Below are 27,995 nucleotides of genomic sequence, written 5' to 3' on the forward strand. Positions count from 1 at the left end.
TGTTCGGCATACATGGACGACATCATCATCTATTCAGAATCAGAAGCCGAACACGAGATACATGTCAAGACAGTGCTGGGAAGCTGCGGGACGCCGGCCTCCAAGCAGATATCAAGAAATGCGAGTTCCACACCAAGAGCACAAAGTTCTTGGGCTTCATTATTGGAGTTGACGGTGTGGCAGTGGACCCTGAGAAGGTCGCCGCGGTAGCAGACTGGCAGGTGCCTACGTCTGTGAAGGGAGTGCAAGCTTTCCTAGGCTTTTGCAACTTCTACCGCAAGTTTGTGTTTGAATACAGTCGTGTGGCCCGACACCTCACGAGGCTCACCAGAAAGGATCAGCCATGGTTATGGGGATCGGCACAACAGGAGGCTTTCGATACTCTGAAAAAACGACTGTTGAGCGCACCGGTGTTGCGGTACTTCGATCACTCTTTGCCAACGCGAGTTGAGACGGATTCCTCCGACGGGGTGGTGGCCGGAGTGCTCTCGCAGCTGTGCCCTGCCGATAAGCAGTGGCACCCGGTAGCTTTCTTCTCCGAGACCATGAAAGGAGCCGAGCACAATTACCCGATCCATGATAAAGAGCTGCTAGCGGTTGTCCGCGCGCTAGAGAATGGAGATCAGAGCTGGTGGGCCTGCGGGAGCAGCCTTTCACCATCATCACAGACCACCAGGCATTGGAGTACTTCAGCACCAAGCGACTCCTTAACGTCAGACAGGCTGGCTGGGCGACTACCATGTCTCAGTACAACTTCATCATCACGTATCGCCCGGGCACCGAGAATGCCGCCGCCGACGCCTTGTCACGAAAATCCGAGGATGTGAGAACTCAAAAGGAACGGAAAGATGTTGAGCGCACGATGAGGATCTTCCGCAAGGCTGGCACAGAGGAGCTCGCCGACATTCATCTCATCGACCTCTGCGCAGAAGATGCCATTGACCTTATGGCTCTCGATGAGGATGTGCCGCCCCGGACGACTCAGGCATGGTCCTCCTTGACCAACTGTTGGAAGCCAACAAAACCGATGAGTGCCTCTCCGTCTGGCGCGCGAAGGCTGGGGGATAGCGACGACGAGTCAGACTCCCCTTTTCGATCCGAAACCAGCTTTTGATGCACGATGGGCGCCTCGTCGTCCCCGAAACGAATAACCTGAGAACGTTTGTCATACGAGAGGTCCACAGTAGACTGCTGTCGGCACACCCGGGCCGCAACAAGACCAGGAAGATGGTGAGCCAACGCTACTGGTGGCCAGGCCTGATAGCAGACTGTGACAGGTACGTCGCCAACTGCGAATGTAGGCCCTCGAAAAGCCAAAAGACAAGACACCGGGATTGCTGCACCCAATCCCCCGCCCGACCGGTCATGGCAACACCTCGTGGTTGACTTCAAGAGCATGCCTAAAGACAAGAAGGGCTACGATAACGCCTTGGTGATGATCGATCGGCTGAGCAAGATCGTGTGGACAGTCCCATGTACCACCAGCGCCACAGCAAAGGATGCGGCTCTCTTCTACTACGAAGGTCCTTTTAGGATCTTTGGTATGCCACTCCAGATTACCAGCGATCGAGGACCGCAGTTTGTCGCCGACTTTATGGACGAGATATCCAAGATCACGGGCATCAAGTGGAAACTGTCCAGCTCCGGTCACTCCCAGACTGCCGGGCAGGCGGAGATCATGAACCAGTACCTCGACCAGAGATTGCGACCGTTCGTCAACCACAACCAAGACAACTGGTCGATGGCACTACCTGCCATGGACATGGTGCAAAACTCAACACCGCAAGACAGCACCGGGTTGGAGCCCCACGAAGTCATCATGGGCTTCCCTATGCCGGTCCATTGGGACTGGTCACGAAGGACTGACTTGACAAAGAAGATGACCGTACGTGAAAGGATGAACCGAGAAGACGCCCAAGAACATTTCTTGCGTCTTAAGACGTATGCCGACTCGGCGCGAGAGAGCATCGCTAAGGCCCAAGAGAAGCAGGCCCAACAAGCAAACAAGCACCGCCGCGAGCCCGACTTCAAGCCTAAGGACCGCGTGTATATCATCAAGAAGGCCTGGTCTACCGACAGACCCAGTGACAAATTGGATTACCCACTCACCCGTCAACATTACGAAATCGAGAAAATGGTCGGCCACTCATACCAACTGAAGCTGCCGGACGGTTGGCGCGCCTCTCGCGTGTTCCATGCGGATCGCCTGCGCAAGTATCCCAACAACCCATTGCCAGGGCAAGAGAATGAGAATCCGGGACCAGAGGAGGTCGGTGGAGAGGAGGAATGGGAGGTGGATAAGGTGTTGACGTCGAGGGAGTACTATGGCAAGTTGCAGTACCAGGTGCAGTGGAGAGGATGGGATCCTGACCCGACGTGGTACGATGCCAGTGGGTTCAAGAACGCTGCGGCAAAGCTGAAGGAGTATCACGAGCAGTACCCGGAGAAGGCGGGGCCACCGTTGAGGTTGGATGTATGGGAGAGGGCAGCGTTGGAGGATAAGCTGGATGAGGATCACGAGATGGATAACGTGCCGGTGGAGAAGAAGCCGAGTTTGAGGAGGTCACGTCGAAAAAGGGGGAAATGGACAGGAAATAGACCGTGGAAAACGGCACAGGTTCGAACCGTCGACGGAGAAATTTTCTTTTTAAAAAGCTCCGCGGTCGAAGCTCGCTCGTTGGGGGGGGTGATGTCACGGCGCTGGTTGGTTCCATACTGCCACGTGCCCCACCTACCCGGTCTGGCAAGATGGGTTGCTCCTGTGGGTGCTTATTGCTGAGTGCAAGGCCACAGGATTGTAATTCCTTTCTTTCTTTCTTTCTTTCTTTCTTTCTTCTTTAGATCAAAATCCTATGAATAAGCAATTTCTTACTTGTGCCTTTGCCTCGGGAAACGCTGCCCTCACAACTATTATATTGAATCTATAATTATACTTTTAAAATATTTATTATTAAAATGATATTACTAAGAAGATTAATATTATATTTACTATATTTGATAACTAAAATATATGGAAATATATTGGTTTGGGGTGCGGCCACAAGCCTAAGGTCTTTGTAATCAGAGGGGTGTGAGGGCAGCGTTTCCCGAGGCAAAGGCACAAGTAAGAAATTGCTTATTCATAGGATTTTGATCTAAAGAAGAAAGAAAGAAAGAAAGAAAGAAAGAAAGGAATTACAATCCTGTGGCCTTGCACTCAGCAATAAGCACCCACAGGAGCAACCCATCTTGCCAGACCGGGTAGGTGGGGCACGTGGCAGTATGGAACCAACCAGCGCCGTGACAAGGGGTGAGGAAGTGGGGCTCTCGGAGGATTCGGGAGTTCAGGGAGTCATGTATATAAGCGGTCTGCTTCGGACATTCTATTTTAGATGGACATCGACTTTTGTTTTGTCACGGTTCTGGAAGACAGTAGGGCCACGAGGGACCAATCAGGACTGGACCGCGCGATCGAGCGGGGCTCACGGTCCAGGGAGGCAAACGGATCAATAAGATGGGGACCGGGGACCGCGGTGGAGCTCACGGTCCACGGTCCAGTATCGGCCAATCAGGAGCGGACCGAGGACCGTCTGTAAGTCAACGGTCCACGGTCCACTGGTCTATATATACGGAGGAACTGGCTGGTGTAGATAGACAGTTCCGCAGTATGCAATTTAGATTGTATTTACGGTATCTAGTGTTTACTGTGACGGCTGTGGCGGCGTCACCATATATATACCACTGGAGCGAGCCAAGCCTGGAAGCTTGGCTCACTTGTAGCTTTTGATAGCAATCACAGTGGGTATGGTGCAGTGGTCCGGCCTGCCGTGACATTTACATTGAGACATCTTGTTGTGCACTGTTTAGCTGCACCGAACTTGTCACGGGTAGCACAGGTTGACAGGTTAATGACAGTAGTATTCAGCTAAGCTACGGTTTGGGCTCTATTCCGTCTGATACGGACAGGCTCTATTGTCAAGACGTAGCTCAAAGAGCTACAAACAGGTCTCGCGGCAGCGAGATGCAAAATCTTTCCAGTCGCATTGGCCCGTGCTCTGCACGTGCCATGCTCCATCAGTGGGTCAACGACGGTCACGGAGCAACCGCCGTGACAGAACTAATTGTCAGAAGTTACCTTCAACCTGTATCCCTTTCAGAGGTTCTGTACAGGGGTTCGCCACATAAATAGTATGAAAATATTTAAGTATAAATATTTTTTTTAAAAAAAGCTATTTTTGGGTAATGTTTAGATAAAACCCGTAGCATAATTTTAGATCTTTTCTTTATTATTTGTAGATGGAGCAGTTAGCGCGCTACTCCGTACTTGGCTCTAAGATGAAAAAACAAGTTTGATATGAGACTACGCAGGAGAACCTCGGGAAATTGAAAGTATCCCAAATCGTTTTCTGGATCTTCGGTAGAAAGAAGATTCGTGGATGCGACACAGTGAACCATGTCACCGTGATGTCACAGTTCTTTCCCCGCCCAACAGTTGCCAAAGGTCACTGGCCAATCAAGTGCAAGCAGATGAGCTCCAAGCAGTGCCCCACTGTCGTGGAAACTCTATTCCCGACGATGTTCGGTGCTGAAAGGTTGCTGGACTTTTTATTGGTCGGGGGTTCCATTCTCCTTACTTACTCACATGCACCCGGCGAAGACACGACGAGATCAACTCATACGATGAGTAACATTGAGAAAGACTGCCACTATGAAAAGAGCCAAATATGATGGCAAAGCTAACGCAGACTGCCCCCCTCCTGTTCTCGGACTTTTTGCAGTACTTCAATATCTTGTCATCATCAATCCTCATCATCATCATCTGTGTGAATACTCGAAGCTCTTGTAAGCAACCTCCACACGTGCTCTGCAGCCACGATCTCTGCTAACTCCTGGCCTGAAACAGATATCCCAACCCTCACACAACAGTTGTTTGCCGACTGTGAACCGTAGGAAAGCTGATACCGTGAAACCATTCACTGTTCGCCAATCTTATGGCCGGACCGCTTCATGTCCGCCACCGCCTTCTTCACCACGGCAACCTCAGCCCCGAATCGAAGAAACTTCTCGATATCAACAAGGTCGATCCATTTTGGCACCAGGTTCTCTCCCTCATCCTGCGTGTCCTTATCGGGCGTCGAGGTGGAGTCACATGTTGCTGCCCAGTAGTACACCGTCTTGAAGGATGGTGACTTGGACTGAGGATCGGGGTAGGAGCATGTCCCGATGAACTCCCTGCTAACGTGGTCCCAAAGAATCTCTGGCTTCTTGTAGCCCTTGCCCTTGTTGGGGAGGGCCCTTTTCGGCAGTTGGGCTCTCGTGGGAACCTTGAGTGCCAAAGGCGTAGCCGTAAACCCGGTCTCCTCGTGCGTCTCCCTGAGGGCTGTGTCGAACCAGTGCTCTTCAACGTTCCTTCTGCCTTTCGGGAGTTGATGGATCTGAAGGCGGTTGTTCCAGATGATGAGGACCTTCGCTCTCCCAGGGTCGATTGTTACGGTGCCGCAGGATATTCCAACCTCGTGCGCCGGACTAAACGTCATGCTCATGTCAATCTGGTCCATATCCAACTGCTCATCACCCTGGCGAGCCATTATGATGGTGCTGGTGTGTGGGTAAGGTCGAGCTGGTTGCTGAAGGGGTGGTTCAAACCAAGAAGAGGTCTCGAAAGCCCAAGATGATTTGGAAAGGTTATCTTGAAGGTGCCAATTCTATCTGAGAGGTGGCTTTCTCGTGTCGATGGGCGGATTTCCCACGGCGGGCTACTGAGACTTATATCTGGTCATTTTGCTGCTCTGAGGGCGGCAGTCGGCATGAATCCGGAAGGGATGGGACGGATTCCCAAGCACACCAACCTGCGAATCTGCCTGTGGCCCAAAAAGGACGGGAGTGACATCCGACCGGTGAGCACCAAAGGCATGAGAGGTACTTCAAAGACTTACAGACTGCAGCGGCAATGAAAGCCCGCATGACGACGGTGTTGGTGAGTAAGGGATAGAAGTTCACATTGGGCATATACATGTACTCTCACACCAGCCCTGACCGCCGCCGACTGCGACCCAGAGACACACCCCGGCAGAAGCACAACCTCTCGGATGCAACGTGGTGGTGGCCGACTGGGCAGCATCGAACTCGATATGGAATTTCAGGGACTTGGGCCATTGGATCCGGAATACCATGACAGCGTCTTCCGGTGCAGAAGCGTCGCTGCACCAGGGGTTCCAGACCGGCCCTCATGCCTCGAAAGCCATAGTGGGCGCCATAGCGGAACCAACCATGTCGCTCCCTCACGATGCCCTCGTCGGAACAATCACCCCACTCACGGTCGCCATGATATATACCAACAAGTTTCAACGATCAGCGTCAAACACCCCGGCAGACCGGTGAGGATCCTGATCATGCGGCTGCTACCTTACTGGCGGTACCAGACTTTGGCCAAGCTCGGGCTTTTTACGACAGGTCAGATCACCCACGAAAGGACATCCATCACAAGCCTTGCGATGCCATCTCTGGCAAACCTGCCGGACTGTCCCTCTGCATGTCTCTCATGCCCACCCTCCAACAGACGCCCTTGCTTCGGTCCACGGCTGTCATAACAAACTTATCATCGGGTCGGGATACCTTTTCTGAACGCCTGGCAATGATTTGAGAGAGTCCCACCCCTCCCCCGCAATGTCCTCTGCGGGGTATGCCCGTCAGAACCTTCTTGACACCCAACCTCGAGAGGCCCCGGTGGCCCTTCCTTCGGACCTCCATCACCCCTCCGCGACTGTTGCCGTTTTCTGCGGCCTATTCGACACCACCACATGTGTCTTTGTCTCGACATGAGAGGCTCTTCCATGGTGTGGTAGACTATGGCCGCACAATCCAGGGATTTTGGAATCGGCTAACCATGCGATGTTCACTTTGTGCCACTTCGCGTCTGATGCCTTGTAACCGCTTCACTGGGCGGCATTTGTCCCCATCCGCATCGAGATGTTGTGCCACATGGTGGATGTCACGCAGGCTTAATGCTGCAACTGACTGGAGTTTCGGTACTTACTGACGTGTGACATAGTTTCTAGAAAGCTGCAGCGATCTCTTGAGTTCACACACCAATGGCATGGCTGTGTATTTCAAATCAGACCATACACGACTTCCAATGATCTGGTTTATTCAAGTGATCCGGCAATGATTTTCACTATCTTGCCTAAAGCGACAGGAGTGTGGTACGATATCATCGTCGTAGGGTAACCGTTGGCGGAGCCCGCATGTCACTGCCACTCAGAAGAGATGCCCGAAAGACAAAGACCAAAGCCTCCGCCCCTGGCGATGGACTTGATGGCCATGTTTTGGGTTGAGTAGGACACATTACGAGCCATGGTTCGAGACAAGGTACCTTTCCTTAGCACTTGTCCACTTCCTCCCCACTCGTCCTCGCCAGGGCAATCCAGACACCGATTCTTAGATGCTGCGCTATCAGGCTAATGCCAAGACTGCTCACAAACTAGATAGACATATATCGCGCTGCATAACTTCCGAAGATGTGCAAGCCAAACGATTCGACTCTGAAACTGTAACTGCTCTTGGAACTTCTGACCAAGTGTCAGACTTTTCTTGAAGCCATGATCGATCTGAAAACATTACCGGCGCCCTCTTGTCTCGAAAATAGTGCCGGACACCACCACTTTTCACGCTACCCCTCTTTCTGCCGTTTTTTCATTCTTGCGCTACCCCAGCGGCCAGTCAGAAATAGTTGCGCTCAAGCCAAACTGTGGTCCTGGTGGTAGGACAGCCTGAATATGGGCTGCACTCCTCTTCATGTCGTCGACGCTCGAGCACGCCTTGGTTGTCTATCAGAGCATCGCCAAATATTTCTGCCGTTGCAGGATGTGTAGGACAGCTTCTCGATAATCAACCATGTAGGTGTGCCCCTATCTACCTCCACCCACACGGGGATTTACCTGCCGAGCCTCTCTGTCTCTCTCTCTGGGTTCGCCCCGAGCCGCTGTTGACTACAGCAAGTGCCAGCTTTCTTCACACACTCCACTTCCCCTCACTCACGGCCGAAGCGATCACGATCGATGGCAAGGATCGGAAAGCTGGGGCGGAAGCAGCACCACCCTGCCCCCCACGTGGGGCAACTGTTAAGTCCTCACGAAGCAACATGGGAAAAGATCAAACGAGAAGACAAGTTCTCGAGGGAGAAATTCCAGAGTTCCATTATGGACTATCATCATGGCCGTGTATGTACGTACGTACCGTACAGCGGCTGAACCATGCAGTCATCCAGTCACTTCCTTGCCGTGCCCCTGCGCCTGGCAGCACCAAAACTTGCAAGTTTTCTTCACCGAGGTTGCCTTCGTCCGCTTCTCGCCTCTATATGGACCGCAACTCTGCCAGACCGGTTTCGGGAGGCGCCGCTATTGATTACCGAACACACACACACACACACACACACACACACACACACACACACACACACACACACACACACACACACACACGCACACACACACATAAACACAAAAGCCATCGTCACACGGCGGCCAAACCGACAGCAACAAACGGGAACGAAGAAAAACAAACTGCACGAATACTATCAAAGGGAAGGTTACCCGCGAATCAACATCTAAGGATGCTTCTGCATTCAAGTGACGCCGCTGACACCATATTCTCATCTTACTTTTTGGGAGGGGAAGAAATCCGGTAAGGTACAGATCGGCCTGTTACAACTACCACCACATGAACTTCCGGGTCCCTTCCCTGCTCCTGCGGCTCTTTCCCATCAGCCGACTTCTCGACGATATGGTGCTGCAAGTCCATCACAGTTTGAAGGGTGGGGGTTCAGTCCAAGTCCACGGCCAAAGGAGCGTGCCAGTGGTATGATGTTTTCTTCAATCATTTTGTCTTGATCCGTCTCTCGCTGTTTTACACCGCACTCATTGGGCAAGACCCGGCCCGTGTCTGCATGACCTCAAGGTGGCATCCTTATCCGGGGAAAGGGAAGGAAGAGACACGAACGGGGAGACAGGCTCATACATCCTGGCGAGAAGCCACAAAAACGCGGAAAAGATGCCCATGGGACATGATATAGATGGTTTGTCCAATCAGGTGGGGTATTGTAATGTTCTATCTTTCCGCGGACATACACGGCGTGATCCGGTTGAAGGATAGGGTAGGAATGTCGTGCTGGGCGTCAACTCAGGCACCCTCTGTTCTCACGGGAGACGGGACGGCTCGCCCTTGCCAAACTTCCTGTCACTGTCCAAGGCAGTTATCGGGCAGCGCTCTAGTTGGCCAGATGGGCATACTCCTTGTTGAAGGCGCGCCCGATCACCATCCGCCTGACCTCGGATGTTCCCGCTCCAATCTCATACAGCTTCGCATCCCGCAAGATTCTCGAAGCGGGCATCTCCTCCGTGTAGCCCATTCCGCCCAGGATTTGGATCGCATCCAGCGCGCACTCGGTCGCCCTTTCCGCGGCATAGAGGATGGCACCTGCGCAGTCCTGGGTGCGGATATCGGCCTGCTCGTCAACCGCCTTGGCCGTGGCATAGGTGTACGCCCTCGACGCCTGGAGCTTGGTGTACATGTCGGCCAGCTTCCCTTGCATAAACTGGAACTGGGCGATAGGCGTGCCGAACTGCTTGCGGCCGTGGGCATAGGGCAGCGCAACGTCCAAAGCGGCTTGCATCAAGCCCAGTGGTCCAGCAGAAAGAACCAATCTCTCGAGGTCCAGTCCCTCCATCAGAACCCTAACCCCGCCGTTGACTTTGCCCAGGACGTTCTCCTTGGGGACGAAGACATTCTCAAACACGAGCTCTCCCGTGTTGGAACCCCTCATGCCCATCTTGTCCAGCTTCCTCAGGCACTCGAAGCCCTCTGCCTTGTCCGTTTCGACGATGAATGCCGTGATGCCCTTTGATCCCCCATCAGGCACAGTCTTGGCGTAGACAATAACTATGTCTGCGTCTGGGCCATTGGTGATCCACATTTTGCTTCCGTTGAGGACGTAACCCCCGTCCACCTCCTTAGCTCTCGTCCGCATAGAAACAACATCACTGCCCGACCCGCTCTCACTCATGGCCAGGGCGCCAACCTTTGTCCCCGCAATCAAATCAGGCAAGAACTTTTCTTTTTGTTCCTTTGAGCCATTAAGCTGAAGCTGGTTGACGCACAGCTGGGAGTGGGCAGCGTAGGAGAGGGCGATGGACCCCGAAGCGCGGGAGAGCTCCTCCATGACGATGCAGTGGGCTTGGTAACCAAGGCCTAGGCCGCCGACGGCAGGGTCGGCGGTTATACCTAGCAGACCGGCCTCTCCCAGCTTGAGCCACATGTCGGGGGGGAACTGGTTGGACTTGTCGGTTTCGGACGCGAGGGTTTCGGGGAGGGAGCGGCGGACGAATTCTTGCACTGTGGTGCGGAGTTCGGAGAGGTCGGCGGGGGTTGGGGGGGTGAAGCCCTCGGGGTGTTTGGAGGAGCCATAGTGGCGGGTGGTTTGGAGGAGGTATGAGGATGTTGGTAAGGAGGTTGAGAGCGGTCTTGGGGAGGCCGTTAAGGAGGGGCAACCGAGGTTGGCTTTGGACAGACGGCCAAACTGGCGGCGGGGAACTGAGAGGATGGTTCGGGGGGTTGCTGTGCGCAACAGCGCGCGGGATGTGGAAGGGGTTGCCATTGTTGTGATGGTTTCAGTAGATTCAGAGCCAACGACGACGAGTATGTGCGACAACAAGATGAGGAAGAAAGAAGTCAAGGAAGACTGTAGTTCGCGGGTGACTTCTCCCTGGCTTACACGGCCATCCAAATGCCAAGGCCGCGCAACACCCCGGCAGGCATGCGGGCAGCCGCTGATAGCAAGTGCTGGAGTGCGATTGAGCTCGGCTTTCCACGGCCTAAGCCGGCCCGGTCTGGTGTGGTAAGCCCACCTTCCAGGAACGACTTGGTTTCGAGGGGGGTTCACAAGTCGAAGGACGTCAGTGATGCTGATCGTGGGCTCCGAGTCTGGCCAGGGCCGCGGTAAACCGCTGAGCCGCGTTTCTGTTTTGCTTTGCTCTCGATCCCTTAACACCAATTCTCACGATTTTGCGCAACAGCACTATCCCACCATCTCCAACATCATCGCAACTCCGTCGCAAGCATGCTTCCCCAAATATCGCGACAATTGAGTCGCCAATGCCGGCGCACTCCCCTTCTCCGTCCAACACCCCATCCCTCATCACCAAGAACACCACGGTGCAGCAGCAGGACAGTAGCAACCTTCACCACCCCCCACCAATCCTCCTCCATCTCCGTCATCCCCACCGCCGTCGACCCCTCCTCCCCCGAATACCTCGAAAACACCAAGCTCATGTCTGCCGCCATGTCCCGTCTCGAATCCCTCACCCGCAAAGCTCACCAGGGCGGTCCCGCAAAGGCAAAGGAAAAGCACCTCGCCAGAAAGAAGATGCTCCCCCGCGACAGGATCACGGCTTTGATTGACCCGGGGAGCACCTTTCTTGAACTTTCCCCCCTGGCCGGTCACGAGCTCTACCCCGAGGCCGAGGTGCCGTGCGGCGGTATTATCACCGGAGTGGGTGTTGTCGAGGGAGTGGAGTGCGTAATCGTTGCCAACGACAGCACTGTCAAGGGAGGGACATACTACCCTATCACGGTCAAAAAGCATCTTCGTGCGCAAGAGGTGGCAAAGGAGAACAACCTCCCGTGCATATACCTTGTTGATTCTGGAGGAGCGAACCTGCCGCACCAGTCGGATGTGTTCCCGGACAGGGAGCATTTCGGACGGATCTTCTACAACCAGGCGAGGATGTCCGCTGCGGGGGTTCCACAGATTGCGGTGGTGATGGGGCCTTGCACTGCGGGAGGGGCGTATGTACCGGCCATGAGTGACGAGAGCATCATTGTGCAGGAGCAGGGTCACATCTTTCTTGCGGGGCCGCCGTTGGTCAAGGCGGCAACGGGGGAGGTGGTGAGCCCGGAGGAGCTGGGGGGGGGGAAGATGCATAGTAGCGTGAGTGGTGTGACGGATTACTTGGCGGTGGATGATGCCCATGCTGTTGTGCTGGCGAGGAGGTGCGTGAGTAACCTCAACTGGCCCAAGAAGACCGCACTGGTGAAGACGTATGAGGAGCCGGTGTATGATCCGGAGGAGCTGCTGGGGATTGCGAGCACCAACCTCAGAAAGCCACTGCCGATCCATGAGGTTATTGCACGGATTGTGGACGGCAGCAAGTTTAGTGAGTTCAAGAGGGACTTTGGGACCACGCTGGTGACGGGCTTCGCCGAGATTTACGGGCACAAGGTTGGCATTGTGGCCAATAACGGGATTCTGTTCAGCAGTTCGTCGCTGAAGGGGGCGCATTTCATTGAGTTGTGCTCTCAGAGGGGGATCCCGCTGGTGTTTTTGCAGAACATCAGTGGGTTCATGGTTGGTAAGGATGCGGAGAGGGAAGGGATTGCGAAGAACGGCGCGAAGCTGGTTACGGCGGTGGCGTGCGCGGATGTGCCCAAGTTTACGGTGGTGGTGGGAGGTAGTTATGGTGCGGGCAACTATGGCATGTGCGGGCGGGCGTACTCGCCGAGGTTCTTGTGGATGTGGCCGAATGCGAGGGTGGGCGTGATGGGTGGTGAGCAGCTCGCCAAGGTGATGGAGACGGTTGGAAAGGGGGTGGATGAGGGGTTGAAGGACAGGATCGAGAAGGAGAGTGATAGTGTTTTCTCGAGTGCGAGGTTGTGGGTGAGTATTTTGTTCACGATCATCGAGGTCCTGAGTCACGGATTGCTAACATTGGGGTCCAGGATGACGGTGTCATTCCACCACAGCATACCAGGAGATACCTGGGCCTGGGACTGAACGCCGCGATGGGAGGCAGGAACGATGTCAAGGCTGGTGCTACGAAGTTTGGTGTTTTCAGAATGTAAATGCTCGCCAGGTAAAATCATGGAGATGCTTGAGGAGCGGGCGTAGGGGAGCAAGCACGTGTTTTGGTGATATAAAATGAAGAAGTTTTCACGAACCGAGATAGCCCAATTCATGATTATCTACTTTGCCCATCTGTTCCAAAGTCGGTTGCATCGTCAACACTCTTGCTTGCCATCCTTGGACTCCTATCCATCTGCCATGGTCGCCAAACCCTCATAAATGATATGTCTGTGGTTCGTCTCGTACTACTTGTGGATACGGCGTCACCATGGTGTTTTGACAGTTTGCTTATCAGCCCTTCCCCTCACCCCTCACCCCCCATCCGATCAACCCCTATTTCAGGGGCAAATGTCTAGTCGAAGATGTTGTCATCCGCGTGATTGAACAGCTTTGCAATCAACCCATCTGGGCACTTGTCGAACTGCCACGCAACAGTTCTGTTCTTCGTGTTTCAAACCCGAAAAGCGAGAATTCCTCCAAGCGCACCATTCTCACAGGAAAATGTGGGCTTGAAAAGATCCAGATGCTTTATCGACAGCACCGATCCTCTGATCTAGCCCTCAAGTGCGGGACTGGCGGTAGGAAAGCTACCCCCTACTTCCCCACATGGAGGCGCTTCCAGACTTGTCGATTCCCTGTCAGATACTACCTCAGAATGGTGGGGGGGGGGGAGACTGCGGGCAGGAGTGGTATAAACCAAGCTACCCCGCTTGAGGATATCTGAACTGGACAGGAAACACGACAAAGGATATCAGCAAAGATAAATACCATTGAAGCATCGAGAAACCAAAAGTTCTTGACATCGCCATACTTCGAGAAAGCATCAACAGTTTCAGACCAAAACCCACCCATGTCTCTCCACTCCGGAGTGCGGAGGACACTCCGCCAAGCCCTCGTCTCCACACGCCAGCATTTACACCACCAGACAACACCAAAACGGACATCACCAAAACAGACAACACCAAAACAGACATCACCAAAACAGACGTCACCAACATCATCCTCCCCAGTCCGATTCTTCAGCTCCTCCCCCAGAACACCACTAAAAGACGAAGAAGGAACCTCCGGAAAAGAAGGCCAATACGCCCGAACAGACCACACCATCCAAGTTTCCTACCCCGGCCCAGCCTCCACCCAACTCCCCCCAACGGACAATCTCGTCAAAGGGATCGGCCATGGAGGTGTCCCTACACTGCCTACCTTTTCCCTCCAGGGCAAAGTAGGTGTCGTGACCGGTGGTGCGAGAGGCCTTGGGTTAGTGATGGGTCGTATGTTTCTTTTTTTTCTTTTTTCAGATCCCCGCTTCCCCACCCACATTGTCTGATACTGACACGGAAAACAGAAGGGATGGTCGTAAGCGGCGCCTCGCTCGCCATCGTAGACCTCAACAAGGAAGAAGCCACCAAGCAAGCCTCCCTCATCCTCGAGACTTTCAAGCGGGACAACCCCTCTTCAGACCAAATCCCCACCATCACAGCCCACTACGCCGACGTCTCGGACCCCTCCTCGGTCCAGGCCTGCATTCAAGAGGTCATTTCTGCTCACGGCAAGATCGATGGCCTTGTCACCTCGGCCGGGTTCACCGAGAACTTTGAGGCGGTTTCCTACCCTTTTGATAGGGTCCGGAAGCTGTGGGGGGTGAATGTGGACGGGACTTGGCTGTTCGCTACCGAGGTGGCGAAACATTTGATCGAGAGGGGGGCAAAAGGGAGCATGGTTTTTATTGGGAGCATGTCTGGAGCGATTGTCAATGTGCCGCAGCCGCAGGCGCCGTATAATGCGGCAAAGGCGGCCGTGAGGCATATGGCGAGCAGTCTGGCGGTGGAGTGGGCCAAGTATGGGGTGAGGGTGAATGTGATTAGTCCGGGGTATATGCTGACTGCTTTGTGAGTTTCTTTTTCTTTCCTTTTTTTCTCCTTTTTTCATCTTCTTTTCTTTTTCTTCCCATTTTGTTCTTCTTTTTTTGCTTCTTTTTTTTTCTTCTTTTCCCTCTCTTGATATTTCGGTGGATGATGGGGATGAAAAGTCTGGATTGCTAACAGGGGTGAACAATATAGGACTCAAAAGATTCTCGATGACAACCCGGATTTGAAGGAAAAGTGGACGAGCTTGATTCCGCAGGGAAAGATGGGCAAGCCCGAGGACTTGATGGGCCCGGTGACGTTTCTGCTGTCGGATGCCAGCAGCTATGTTACGGGGGCGGATTTGAGGGTTGATGGGGGGTATACCTGCACTTGAAAGGTTCATCATCCATGGAGTGATTGAATTTGTGTTAGAGAAATGGGAATGTAATATCATGTCATGACATGAGATAGAATAGGGGGCGTTTATAAAAGAGCGAGCATAGAAGTATGCAGCCAAATTGGATTTAATCAAGTTCACTCATTTGTTTACTACTTTCTTCATGAAAGACATATTCGTGAGAGATGGACTATTGGATTCAATCCGTCCGACTCCCCAGGATGGACCTCACGCTACATAGGTGATGAGCAAGTCAATTAGAAAGTGAGGTGGGCATCTCCATAACCCTCAACACCTCACCGCATCTTTACCTTTTCTTCTTCTTTTCTTTTTCTTTTTTTCTCGAGAGAAAATACTGCTTTGAGACATGAAAAGTCCTTTGATAATGCAGTCTTGACGGACGAATGGAATCCAAAATCTCTTAGAGCCGAAAGCAAGACGCCCACCACACGCTCCTCACCCAAAACCGGGCCGGTTCTGACAGGTCATATGCATCGGTTCGGTTCGGCATGGAGGGCGGCAGTCTGGATGGTTGTTGGATCAAGTCTTGACTGCAGCATCCAATGTACACAAACGTACATCCCTTGACATGCACTTTCAGACGAGCTGATATGCGATGTGAACAACTCGTTTGGATGTATCAAGGGCGACCACACTTGTTTGGGCGAGAAAGAGAAGACCGGCGAGGGTCAAAGCGTTTCGAAAGCCTGTTGCAGGGGTAGTGTTAGGGTGGTGCCCAACTGTAGGGAGATCAACTGACACGTAATTAGTTTTGGGACAAAAGGTACGTACCAAAACCAATGTGGTATTCCCTTTACCCCAAAAACCAGAGAAGAAACAAAACCTTGATCATCTGATCTCCTGTGTGTCACCTTGTGGCATTCTGGGTTCCAGGGCACACAAAAGGCACAACAAACACATCGAGACGCTCACAAACACCCACACCCCCTCACAGGGCAAAGGCAGTCCTTGATCATGTCGTCAACCGCTTCTCTCAGCCTCGGCCAAAGAATATGATAACCCCTTCGCCTCCTTCCTCTCCCAGAGAGGGAATGAAAAAAAGAAATTACTCTCGAGCTCGCCATGCCGCCATGCCGCCATGAACCAATGGATCAAGGTCATGTCCCGTCACAAGACTGGTTCCCCGCAAAAGCTGGGCAGATCAGAAGATCCCGGACCAGGGGTTTGATGAGAAGACTGTTCACAGGAATAAAAGAGGGGAAAGAGAGAAAAAGACACTTCATGGTCAGATGTTGGCCGGCCGGCCGCATTAGCTGGCTAGACCCGTCACCGTCCAAGCGGTTCTTTACGTACTGCAAACCAAGCTCATTGCAGGAGAGGAGCAAGGGGTGGTTTTTTCTTCTGTCTTTGCATCGCGCTGGTGCGGGTAGGGCTGTGTTTTTTTTCAAACATTGGGAATTGGGCGGCGGCAAAAAATAGCCCTCCCCCGCATAGTACAAAAGCGGTGAAAGTGTGTTTTCCTCCTCAGAGGAGGCTGGAAGGGCCTCCACTGGGTCGCGGAACGGATGATGCGGTCTGGGGAAAGCTGGGGACCTTTTGAAACCCCCCTGTCGTGATATAATCCGGGGTGCAAGTGGGCAGGAAAAACGCGCGCTGTGCCTGTCATAGGGGAGGCCTGGAATTAGCCGAGTTTGTACCACTGTGTGACAGTGGGAGGAGTCATGGACCAGCGGGAACAGAATTCTCGGATGGCTGTCGCGTTTCCCTTGCTTGGTTATCGTTGGTGAGCAAAGCCGGCCTCAGACGTCACTTTGTTTCTCAATTCCTCCGAACCACGGCGGAAAAGAAACGTGATGGCGATCTCGTCACTGAAAAGGGAGAAGGCCGTGACGAGGTTGGTCTCCCCGCTACGCCATCCAAACACGGGCGAGGGGGTTGAGCGTGGGGGGCGATATGGGCGGCGTATGGCGCTGATGTTGTGGAAAGGTCGTTGGCATTCCGAGGTCTTGGTCCACCGCAGCCATCAGCGGAGCGGCTCACACTCTCCTTAATGCGTAACCATCGGAGGCTCCAGCTGAGCTCGTAACGGGGGCCATGAGGCGGGCAACCGTACGCAGATCCGCCCGAGAGCTGAGTCGCACGGGCAGACAAAGTCAACCACGGACCACAGGCGGCAGGCCGAGTGAAGGAGGGCCTCCGAGGAGACGATAGACCCTGTGCGAGAACGGGCAGGCTGTTCAAGTAACACTCAAATCCCACGTGTGCCGTCGCCAGGTGTGCTTGTTTCCACACGAGTGCGTAATCTTCGCCCACCGGTGACCGAAACTGGAGTGATTCCCGTGGTGGTTTTTGGGGCGGTGATAGGTGGTGATAGGTGGTGATAGGTGGTGATAGGTGGTGATAGGTGGTGATAGGTGGTGATAGGTGGTGATAGGTGAAGATATGTGGTGTGGTGGTTATCTCTTCCCCCGGACAGTATCCGAAAAGCAAACCCCACGGCCAGCCCAAGGTTCAAGGTTGATGCCCGACGACAAGTGCAAGGGTGTTCTAGCCGGGCTGGACTTCCTCTTGCTTTTTTGCTGCCCGCAGGGGAGGCGGTGAAACGGCAGCGTGAGAGTGAGAGCGAGCGCGCGAGGCTCCTTCTTCTCCTCTTGCTGTCTCGGCTCCGGGGGTTCTCATGGTTTTCATGGTTCTCATGCAGCACCTGCTTGATTTGGAACCGGCAGGCTTCCGTGGTGTCGGTGATATCAGAGGGTGTCGTCGGTGCCAAGGGAAATACTTTTGTCCTCTGGTGCCTGACACCAAGTGTCAGCTGCTGAAAAGGGCAGCCTTGGGTTGGCGCTGGATGTCGAGTGGAACCGAGGCGTTCCTTTGAGAGCACTCCGCGATGGGTTTGGATGGAAAATGTCAAATGGCATTTTTGCTGGTCAGGTCATCTCGGATCGGATCTGCAGAGCCAGTCCAGACCAATCTGCCAAGGTGGTGCCCAGCCTTCGGTGCGAGCCGGGAGCTTCCAGGGCTTGTGCTTGGTTTTTGGGCGCGTGTCCAGTGCCTGACATGCGCTACCCGGCCCCCTTCTGCTGCAGCTCTAGCCCCTGTTCAGTTGGCACCTTCCAGTGCCTCCATGGGATTTCTTCTCCTCCTTTCCTTCCGGCTGCCCCCAAACTCACCCAACTTCTTTTTCCATTTCTTTTTTTGATACTAAAAATTCGAGCACCTTCTCGCTGGGTGTCCCGTGCTCGGTTGGCTCAGGTTTGGTTCCAGATGCAGACGCCAGTGATGGAATTGGTTTGCGTCTCCCTGGCATTGCCACTGCAATAAGCTTTTCCGTGTTTTTTGCTCGTTGGTTGTTCGCCGGGCAGCCCTCGTGCTCAACCTTCGTCGTCCCATCCCAACGCTCATGGAGCACCTGGACCTACTCTGTTCTCCTCACTCGACTGGATATCAGACGGCTCTTTTCTTGCCGCCTCGTGGTGCCCTCCGGCTCCGACGACAGAGCGCACGAGCTGAGAGCAACAACGAGAGGGGCAAGGATCTACTCTCAGCAACGAACCGTACTCTCGTTTTGTGAACGGTACGTGAGAATTTTGCGGAAAGAGAAGAAGCAAATCAGCGCGTCGGGGGGGAGGGGGGGGGGCTTCTTGCTTCTGGTTCATGGCCCTGGATTTCCAACTCCCAGCCGTTTCCCCGAGACACAAACGACGCTCGCACTTCCGACCGGCCAGCCACCGACCCCTTCAGGCCTGGTCGCTCAAAGGCGCCAGTGAGGTGTGTCGTGTCGAACCAGGGAGGCCTTTGCCAAGCTGCTTGAAGCTGTAGGTAATACGTCTGGGGTTAGCCCTCCCTCCACAGGATGCGCGCCAGAGACTATATCCCAACTTTTGTCACATCGTCACCGCCCCCTGTCACTTGTCCATCATGTCAGAGCTCATGTCGCCCGTCCTTGTCTCAACTGACGCTTATCTTTTGTCTAGGTCCTCGCCCTGATCTATCTTGCTCCGGCCATCCCGCCGGCGTTTGCTCTCAGGTTTTGGCTAGCCTCATGCTGTTTGTCAATCTGCTTGCCTTCTCAGATCTGCTGGAGATGTCTGTCTGACCTGGCTTCACCTACCGTCAACTAATCCCTTCGCCTTTCGCAACAATGGAGGCCATGGCCATGGCTATGTTGCTGCCCAAGGGCCTTGTCGAAAACACGCGCGAGATATACAAGGAGGTGGCGAGCTATCCCATCGTCCCTCCAGAGAAGCTATGGCAATATTGGAATGGTATTTGAGCCGACGACGCCCTTGGAAACCGGTGCCGAGACTCTTGACTAACACGCACATCTCTAGTCTACACAACGACCTCACGAAAGCTTGTTGACCCAACCGCGTACAGATTGGAACACTTTTGGTGGCACGTTTGGGGAAGTGACAGACGATATCTCAGCGGGCCAACGCTTGCCAAACTGTTCGAAGAGGTCTCCCATGGCCCGACATTCGTCCCTTTACGATCTGTTAGAAACAGATACGAAGGGCCATCGGTAGGCCGCCTTTGCATTGCTGCGGTCGTTGACAGAAAAACTGATAAACTGGACAGGGCCACAGCGATGCACGTAATCATGGCAGGGGAGACGCAAAAGCAGCCTCACGGCAGGGGCAGCCCAATCAAAACTCGGACCAGCAGAGATCAGCCCCTGTTGGCGGAATGAAGCTACCGACGCCGTCGTCTTCGAGGCCACCCCCAGCCCACCCGATCTTGAAGAAGAAGAATAGAGGGCCTTCTGGATCAAAACCAAGACCAACGGCTCGATTCGTGGACCCATCTGCTTTTCAAGAGCTTATCATTACCCCTTTGACCGAGCCAGTTGCGCCACAGCAGCTCCCGTCCTCGCCTCCGGGCGAGCCGGTCGCCAAGAAGAACAGGGCGGCGGCAGTTGTTGATGAAGCGCAAACTCCTACTGCAGTCGACATGCCGCCGCCGCCGAAGCCTTCACCTCGTGTCACAGAGATGCCTCCCCCGCCAAAACCGTCACCAAAGCGAAAGAATGTCCCTTCGGCCGTGACGGTTGCCGGTGGAACCGACGTCCGTCCACCGCCAATCTCACCAGCCAAGCCCGAGAGAGCTGCGCCGCCGACAGGGAGACGGATTGTTGCCAGCACAGCAGCATCAAAGAGGCGTCCAGTCATGTCGAGGAGACAGAGCTCCCAAAGCTCAGGGGGCACAGGAACGCGCGTCGTCAGCCCGGCCACCGCGGCGCTGGTGAAGCAGGTGGTGGCGCAAAAGTCCAAAGGACAAGAAGGAGTCGGCCACCAAGATTCGGCCATAATATCTTCATCAACGGAAAGCCAAGGGGTTGTTCCCCCCATCAGTGCAAAGTCAGCTGGGAAGCGGCCAGCCGAAGCCCCAATAGATCAACCAGTCACCACTGCGCAGAACGTACACCCACCCCCTAATCAGGCAGATGGCCGGCATAATCGTCCTCTTCTAGCAACAGAAAGCCGACCACTTCTCACGGCAGAATTGAAGCCACCGACATACATGGCCGCCCCTTTCCAACGACGATCAACCTGGGACCTCGACGCCCAATTTCGAGTACCCCGGCCCCAACCTCGAATCCCTGGGGGTTTGGTCCAAGACCGAGCTCAACGCCCCAGTTTCGGCCTCCAGCGATCTGGCCCCATGATGGCGGGATTCGTAACCAGCACCACCACCAGCCCCATCCGAGAATCCAGCAGCACAGCCACAGCACCAAAAATCGTCCGTTCTCGCTCCAGCAATACGGACAATCGACTCTCCCTCATGGCCCTGCCGACGGGTATTACGAGTGTGGTAGCGACTACTACTCCTGCAATAGCAACAGCACGGTTTGATTCAGAGCCGGTGGCGTTCGCACCTCGGGAGCCGGAAGCGAGGGATATTCCGGATAGTGTGATGGATTTTTCGAGACGTTTCACGACGAACCCGGTTCTACAGCCGTGCTTTACGCCCACGCCACCGAATCCGGCGCCGCCGATTCCGTATGGGAGGTCGAAGAGCCAGTTGCATTTGTTGTTAGAGAAGGAGAAGGAGAAGTTGAAGAGGGGAAATATTTAATAGTCAAGACTAATTTCTATCACGGGGGTTTAATGATTGAGGGAGAGCGAGTTGTGTACATGTCACTGGTGGGTAAACCACATTGTATTTATAGTTGGATCGATTATCCTGGGGTTTTGGTTTGGTGAGCGGGTTATGGGGGTTTTGGTATTGTTATTGATTGGGATTATTTGGTATTGTTATGTGATTTGGGATTTTTTTTTGGGGGGGGGGGGTTGGGTAGTGGGCACAACGAGATGATATGGTTTTGGTCTGGTTTGTTGGTAAGTTTGGTTTGGTCAAGGCACAAGGGCAGGTCACAGATACCCCGTTGTCGTAGTTTTGGTAAACGAGAGAGGTGGAAGGGGGGCCACAGTTTTAATGAAGTCTGTTTTTGCTTTTTGAAACTTGAGTACCCTTATGTGTGTTGTTGGTCGGTGGTAAGGGGAGGAGCATGTGTTGATGATTACATTTGTTCATGTTGACAACCCTCAAAGTTCCCTCTTCTTTCCTTGGTTACGAATACATACATATATTCCGGGACACGAACCTGCCCAGAAATAAGGCTTGTCTTATGTGCTGCCATCAAGAGAACCAGGATCGAGCGTGTGCATGATGATGATGATGATGATGATGATGGACTTGAAGCGCAATTATGACTAGATTTTCCCCTAGGGACGGGGAGGGGGCCTTTGTTTCTATTCTGGCTTGACCTACCATTTACCTGCCCCATTTTGCCCAGCTGCCCATCCTCAAAACGGTACATCGAGTTTCCTTTACCCCTTTTTTAACCCCCTTTTTGTTGCATTTTGCCCCAACTACCACCGTACCACCCCAACTTTGACAGTCATCCCCTGTTTGTGAAGTCAACTACAGATCAAGGTCGCTGGATCAGGGGCACGCCACAACCATTGATGATATGAAACAATATATTATTATCACCAAGAAAACTCCCCCTTCAAAAAAAAAATCAGGAATCCATCGGTGCAAAGGGGTATAGTATAGTAACACTTTTGTTTGCTCTCCTCCAAACCCAACTTTCCCCAACTAGTTTATTCACGCCTCCCAGGCTTAAACGATCGATCGTCCCTTTCCAACCACCCCAAATCTTCCCGTCATTATCCATTATTACTCCTCTCTTTCTCTCCATCTTGTGTGCGCAAGGGGGGACGGCCGCGGGCGGGTAAGTAAATGGTATGTATGCATACTCATAAGTACTCGTTGCCAAGTATACTTTTTCCGTGTCCATCTCTTTACTTCCCTAGAGTTCCCGTTTTTCCATCCAAAAGTACCCAACCCTGATGATATCCTACAATTTGTTCCCTTCTGGGCATCAACAACCCTACTCATCAAGCCTAAACATCTTCCTCAGCCCCCTAAACCTCTTCTTCTTCTTCGGTGTGCCCCCATCCGCGGTACCAGTGACGCTACTCCCGTCCACGCTCGGAGCACCCGTCGAGAAAGCCGTCCGCTGCTGCAACTGATGCTGCACCAGACCCGTCCCGAGATTTCCACCCCCGATTCCACCAGACAACGTCCGAGTGCCCAGATTCACACTTGTAGAAGGTCTCTTTGGCTCGTCATCATCCTGCGGCATCTGCATCCTGAGCGGCGGAGGCTGCTGCTGACTCTGACTGTGACTGTGCCCGAAGATCCCCATCCTCTTTTGAAGTTTGGGGCTTCTTTGCGGTGGCGGGGTCTGAACTACCGCTGGTTCAGGCTCCGGCTCGCCCTCGGCAGCGGGTGGCTCCTCCACTGTGGGTGAGACATCCTGCTCTCTGGCAGCCTTGAGCTGGCTGGCGTTGCGCTCGAGTTTGGTGTCCCTTCTCGCCGGGCTGTCCATGCTGCTGCGGGCGATCCCCCCAGAGGAGGAATCATGCTTCTTGCGGCGGAGGACAGACATCAGACTGCTGCGACGAGTCGCGGCACGTTTGCCATCGGCGGGTGGGGCGGCCCCTGAGACAGGAGAGGCTGTCTCAGCTCCCAGTGCAGGGGCGGTCTGAGAAGTGCGAAGGATGCTACCCTTGCCAGAGCGGACACGGCGGAGAGAGGTGTCCACCTTCAAGGAAGGCTGGCCAGCCGGGCTCGAAACCGCTGGTTTGGTTGTCCCATTCGTCTTGACAGCCGGTGTCTCCTCTGACTCCTCGAGCTCCTCCAACAAGGCCGTGCTGGCAACAGAACCACGGCCAACACCTACCCCGTTAGGGGCCGACTTAGACTTTGGCAATGGGGGGAGCGGCGCCGGGGCGATATCATCTTCATCGCTAGAATCTTCAAACCGACTTTGAAAGCCACTGGCCCCTCCGTCCTCATCACTGGAGTCGGCGAAGCGACTGGAAAACTTGTTCCCCGACTTATTCTTTATAACTTTGGCACCACTCTTCTTCCCAAAACTTGGCATACGCATCCCGCTCGGACTCCTTCTTCCCTCAGTAGACGAGTCGCGTAATGTTCTACGCATCTGAGTGCTCGGAGCTGGAACTTCCCCACTTTGTTTGGAGGACACAGATGTCATCGAAAACCTGTTCGACGGCAGGTCAGTAGGTGGCGAAGTCGCTCTCATGGTCATGCGGAAACCGGTGGCCGACCCGCTTCTCGGCCTCGACCTCTTGAAGCTGCTTTCACTACCACTAGAGTCGCGGCGTTTCAATGTTGTCGGGACAACCGTGACAGGGGGGCTTGCCGCTGCCCGTCGCTGGCTCTCAGTAGATGCAGAGCTTGCCGCAGCAGCAGCACTCGGTGCTGGGTGCCTAGCTGGACTCATGTCCGCGGGTCTGGTGTCAGACCTCCTGGTGTCGGCACTGCTTGATCGCAGTGATTTGCGCAGACGGGGACCTTGGGTAGGAGCAGACTGTTGCTGAGGTTCGCTGCGCAGAGTCTTCCTCATGGTTGTCGGGATGGCAACTTCCTCTTCGGTCCACTTCGTCCCAGGCTTGATCATATAACTGCGCTCGGGATTCGCCACAGCTTTCTCCTGCTCTCTTTGGTGCTGGACTGCCATCTGCTGTGCCATGTGCAAGGCCAACGCCTTGCGCTCCGAACTCCTTCTCTCAATCGATTTCTTCTTTTTTGGCTTCGGTTCAGATTGCACCTGATCCAGATCGGCCTCGACCCCGGCCTCTTCTCGTGCCTCCTTTTCCAGCTGTGCTCGCTTCTCCGCACTGAGACTTCGCCAGTATGCTTTCACCTTTTCCCACTCATCCTGCGGGCTCTCTGTGGGTGGACTCGCCGGCGGACTTGCGTGTGGGGTCTCAACGGCAGTCGTGGCTGTCGATATCTCGGTCTGGAGTTTGGGCGTTGGCTCGACGGGCTTTTCGGTAGCATGTAGCTCTTTCGGAGGCTGGCGAGAGCTGGGATGCGGTCGGAGTGGGCTTTCCACCACGGCATCGAGCGACAAGAAGCCGCTGCCCTCGATATCGGAAAGGTCCTCACACGCATCGCTATAGATGCTGCTTTCGGAATCAGTAGTATCGTGAACAGCTGAAGAGATGGTTTGTGTCGAAGGCTGAACTGCCGGCCGACTTTCCGGGACCTCGACCATGGCGGGCGCAGGCCGCTGAGGAACGGACTGATCGGACTCATCCTCCGGGAAGCCTCCCGGCACGTCGAAGAACTCTTCCTTGAGTGACTTATCCTCAGCCATCGCAGGTGGTGTCGGCTGAATGACAGCTATATGTGGAAATTCTTGCTTCGGTGCTGAGTTGACCGAGGCCTGCCGAACAGCAGTAGGGATGCTTTGTGGGCTGGCTGAGCCGTTCGACAGTTCAAATTGAGTCTGAAGTGGCTGCCGAGGGGCAAAGTCACGGCTGGAGACCTCAGCCGGCTCGTGTTCCGACTGAGTGGTAGCCAGAGAGCTGTCGCTGTCCGTGTCGCTGATGTACCCACTGCCCTCGACGCTAGTAACAACAGGAGGCAGAGGTTCCCTGAGCCTCGAGGTATTTGCAGCATGTGTACGGCCCTCGTCACATTCTTGGGAAAAGATTCCACCCAGCGCGTGGTCATTGCTGGAGCCCAGTGATGGACTGGGAAGAAGTCCTGTCGCTGAAGGTCCCGTAGAAGCACGTGTTGTCTCCGCGTTCGGCCGAACAAGCGGTCGTTCCGCATCCTCCTCCGGTTGTGCATCTCGGGGCTTCCTTTCTCGAATGCTTCCAAAGCTCGGCAACACAGGCCGGGGCTTCATGATCTCATCATCATCTAAAGATGGAATGTCTTTCTTGACAAGGCCGAAGTATCGCTGACGGCCGGCCTCTGGAGGGCTGGCGGAGAGCGGTGACGTGGCGCGGTTGTCCGGCGAAGTGCTCACAACATCTTTAGCATCGTCAAAACTGACACGCACGGACTTCTTGCGTCCAGCAGGTGGCTCATGATTGCCACTTACAGATGCCTCGGACGACGAAGGCGACGCGCCTCTCGAGGGGCTCGAGTGCTTAAGGGCCGATTTGCGCGGCGAGATCGACCGAGGAGGAGGCGAGTGCTTAACTGTCAAGTTTTCCTGGACCGGCCCAAAGTGTGCTTGTCGAACAGGGCTATTAGAGTGACTGCGTTCATGTGCGACTTGAGCCCGTCTCGTGTCAACTGGCGAACGACCACCTCGTACGGGGCTTGGACTGGTTGGCTTCGATATTTCGACAGAGGGGACCTCGAGCTCAGTATTTGGGTACGTCTTTTGCCTTGTTGTGACTGCATCCAACACTTGTGTGAAAGGTGATCCCCTCGGTTCCGGTGTGGAAACCACTTTTGGCCGTGTTGGAACAGAATCTAGGGCCTGTGTCAAAGAGCTTGTTGGGATGTGGTTTGGCTTTGGCTCTTCGGGCTCCGCTTCCTCCCTAACGACCGAAGGCTGTCTCCTGACCCCTTGCCAAGTCGCCTCCTTGCTGACCTGAGGGCTGGATGGGGTCATTGGTGGAGGGCCATGTTGCTCAAGCCTCTTCGCATCCAATCTTGGTGAGCTGATGATGGCTTTGACCGATGGTTCCTCAAGATCTTGCACGTATACTGACGGCTGGGGCACATGGGAGCGCTCCTGGACGGGGGCCGGCGTGAACTGTGATTGGTTCTTGATCGCTGGAGAATTGTCGACCGCTGTACCTTTCGGACGGCTCACTGTCCCTGCGGCGAGATGTGATCCAGCTTTTTGCGATGTCCTCTTTTTCCTTTTCGAGTCGGTGCGTTGCTGGGGGGCTTCATGATGTGCCGGATGCAGCTCTGATCGTGGGACCATGCGTCTCGAGTTGGGGTCATATACCAAAATTTCGTCGGGGGCGGGATTCGAGGTAGACCGAGTTCTTGGACTCGCCACCAGTGCTTGACGGGCCGGTTGCTCTCTGGTTCGCGACATCTGCGCAGGCGACCCGGCCTCCACAGGAGATGCCGGAAGGCTGAAACGAGCCGAACTACCGACAGAAGCAGGCGCTTCTGTGGGGGACACTGGGGGAGAGCCAACTCTCGTTCGCGTTGGGTAGGAGAAGTTTATCGACGACGCCTGACTATCAGGCCTTGCAATCTCAGACATCATCTCTTGCTCTTGTCGTGGGATCTGTGGTGGGCTTGATGGAGGGCTGGCCATAGCAGGATCCGTCCTACGGATATTGGAAGGGTCGCCGACCTTAGCCGCCCCAAACCAAGACGGCGCATCTTCTGAACCAAGTCTCTGAGACGCAAGTCGTACAGGGGTGGTCCCCATTCCTAGGCTTTTGGATTTGCGATGCTGGGTTTGTGGTGACGCGCCGATATCTTTTGGGAGGGCTGGGACGGGAGGGGCGTCGTGACTGAGCGATTGCGTCTGTCGATGTCCTCCGCTACCACCGGGTCGATGTGGACTTGGACTTCGAAACGTTCGCTCGGTCATGGACCCGCTGCTTCCGCGCCGTTGCAGGTTCGGTCTGCCTTTTGTTATTGGTGATTCCGTTCGCGACGATGAGGCGACCGATGCGCTGCGGCGTAGGGTTCGTTTTGTTTGCACGTCGGCCACTCGTGTTGGCGTCATGGGTCGCGCGCGAAGAGCAGCGGCGGCAGCGGCAGCTGATAATGTAGAGTTGGACTCATGGCGTTTGAAGACGGCAGCAGCAGCCGTGGCAGCATTTGGATCAACAGTCGCCGCTGTCAAGGGCTGCACGATGAAGGGCATATCAGCTTGGGATTCTTGGTCGTCGCGATATCACCGCGCCAGCTTCGATCAAATTTCTTGGCAGGAACCACTAGGTGCCCACAACAGGTATTTTCTGAACAATAAAGCAATCTCAATGGCTTCATGATGCTTCGCGAAGCTCGAGCCATGTAGGAGACTCCATGCCAGTCGACTCTGTCGCTGTGGCGGCATTGCATCCGGAGACAGGTGCGTCAAAGCAGCGCGGTAGGGACAAAGTACAATGACGACATACCGGATTGGGCGGCCGAGGATGCCTTCGGGAGCCAAACATCCTTTGCAGATATTAGGCCTGCCCGGGCTTGTGAGGCTACCTCGATGAGACGGTCATAGGCTTATCGCTGGGTTCGATGGAGGCGGCAGAGAGGGGGGGAGAGAGAGAGAGAGAGAGAGACAAACTCGCGCGTGTTGGTGTTTGCGACAAGGTGGGATTGCGTGAGAACTAAGGAAGAGATCCCGAGACGGGACGGGATTTTGATGACGGGAAGGCGCAGCTCCCCCCAAGATGTTTTAGGTGTCGTATGGTCCATGTAAGCCCCGTCATCTTGGTCGGCAGCAAGCCGGGGGGGGTGGTTTGCGCTAACTCTCTTGTAAATCAGAGCTCTCCACGCCATCCCGATTCGCGAGCAATTGGTCCAGCCTCGAGTGGACACCCACCCCCAACCCTACTGGGGCATCTGCCTCCTGTTGGTTATGCGACATCAACCAGGGCTGCAGTTG

The 27,995-nt window shown here is 54.4% G+C and overlaps 6 protein-coding genes across 6 annotated transcripts; 3 read left to right on the top strand and 3 right to left on the bottom strand.

The window, feature by feature from the left end:
• Positions 1-4,952: 4,952 nt before the first annotated feature.
• On the bottom strand, positions 4,953-5,567 carry QC762_120090 (uncharacterized protein; the record flags this gene model as incomplete). The annotated part of the gene is made up of 1 exon (XM_062886444.1): positions 4,953-5,567. One exon carries the CDS (start codon positions 5,565-5,567, stop codon positions 4,953-4,955), a length of 615 nt encoding a protein of 204 aa, XP_062749530.1.
• Positions 5,568-9,244: 3,677 nt separating this feature from the next.
• On the bottom strand, positions 9,245-10,630 carry QC762_120100 (uncharacterized protein; the record flags this gene model as incomplete). Its single annotated transcript, XM_062886445.1, has 1 exon — positions 9,245-10,630. One exon carries the CDS (start codon positions 10,628-10,630, stop codon positions 9,245-9,247), a length of 1,386 nt encoding a protein of 461 aa, XP_062749531.1.
• A 405-nt stretch (positions 10,631-11,035) lies between these two features.
• MCCC2 (Methylcrotonoyl-CoA carboxylase beta chain, mitochondrial) lies at positions 11,036-12,977 on the top strand. The gene is made up of 2 exons (XM_062886446.1): positions 11,036-12,688; positions 12,751-12,977. Exons 1-2 carry the CDS (start codon positions 11,093-11,095, stop codon positions 12,871-12,873), a joined length of 1,719 nt encoding a protein of 572 aa, XP_062749532.1. The 5' UTR covers positions 11,036-11,092; the 3' UTR covers positions 12,874-12,977.
• A 354-nt stretch (positions 12,978-13,331) lies between these two features.
• QC762_120120 (uncharacterized protein) lies at positions 13,332-15,273 on the top strand. Its single transcript, XM_062886447.1, has 3 exons — positions 13,332-14,142; positions 14,217-14,760; positions 14,932-15,273. The coding sequence occupies exons 1-3, from the start codon at positions 13,725-13,727 to the stop codon at positions 15,110-15,112; spliced, it is 1,143 nt and encodes a 380-aa protein (XP_062749533.1). The 5' UTR covers positions 13,332-13,724; the 3' UTR covers positions 15,113-15,273.
• Positions 15,274-19,217: 3,944 nt separating this feature from the next.
• On the top strand, positions 19,218-21,151 carry QC762_120130 (uncharacterized protein; the record flags this gene model as incomplete). Its single annotated transcript, XM_062886448.1, has 3 exons — positions 19,218-19,341; positions 19,408-19,598; positions 19,655-21,151. The coding sequence occupies 3 exons, from the start codon at positions 19,218-19,220 to the stop codon at positions 21,149-21,151; spliced, it is 1,812 nt and encodes a 603-aa protein (XP_062749534.1).
• A 931-nt stretch (positions 21,152-22,082) lies between these two features.
• QC762_120140 (uncharacterized protein) lies at positions 22,083-27,982 on the bottom strand. Its single transcript, XM_062886449.1, has 2 exons — positions 27,511-27,982; positions 22,083-27,239 (listed from the first exon to the last, which is right to left on the bottom strand). Exons 1-2 carry the CDS (start codon positions 27,547-27,549, stop codon positions 22,473-22,475), a joined length of 4,806 nt encoding a protein of 1,601 aa, XP_062749535.1. The 5' UTR covers positions 27,550-27,982; the 3' UTR covers positions 22,083-22,472.
• Between the last annotated feature and the right edge of the window lie 13 nt (positions 27,983-27,995).

This window comes from Podospora pseudocomata, assembly GCF_035222375.1.
Source record: "Podospora pseudocomata strain CBS 415.72m chromosome 1 map unlocalized CBS415.72m_1, whole genome shotgun sequence".
Classification (NCBI taxonomy): Eukaryota; Fungi; Ascomycota; class Sordariomycetes; order Sordariales; family Podosporaceae; genus Podospora; species Podospora pseudocomata.

Coding starts and splice junctions, on each gene's coding strand:
- MCCC2 (XM_062886446.1), top strand. CDS start 11,093: ATGCTTCCCCAAATATCGCGACAATTGAGTCGCCAATGCCGGCGCACT. Junction 12,689..12,750: donor TCTCGAGTGCGAGGTTGTGG/GTGAGTATTTTG, acceptor ATTGGGGTCCAG/GATGACGGTGTCATTCCACC.
- QC762_120120 (XM_062886447.1), top strand. CDS start 13,725: ATGTCTCTCCACTCCGGAGTGCGGAGGACACTCCGCCAAGCCCTCGTC. Junction 14,143..14,216: donor CCTTGGGTTAGTGATGGGTC/GTATGTTTCTTT, acceptor CACGGAAAACAG/AAGGGATGGTCGTAAGCGGC. Junction 14,761..14,931: donor GGGTATATGCTGACTGCTTT/GTGAGTTTCTTT, acceptor TGAACAATATAG/GACTCAAAAGATTCTCGATG.
- QC762_120140 (XM_062886449.1), bottom strand. CDS start 27,549: ATGTTTGGCTCCCGAAGGCATCCTCGGCCGCCCAATCCG. Junction 27,240..27,510: donor ATCCTCGGCCGCCCAATCCG/GTATGTCGTCAT, acceptor TTCATCGTGCAG/CCCTTGACAGCGGCGACTGT.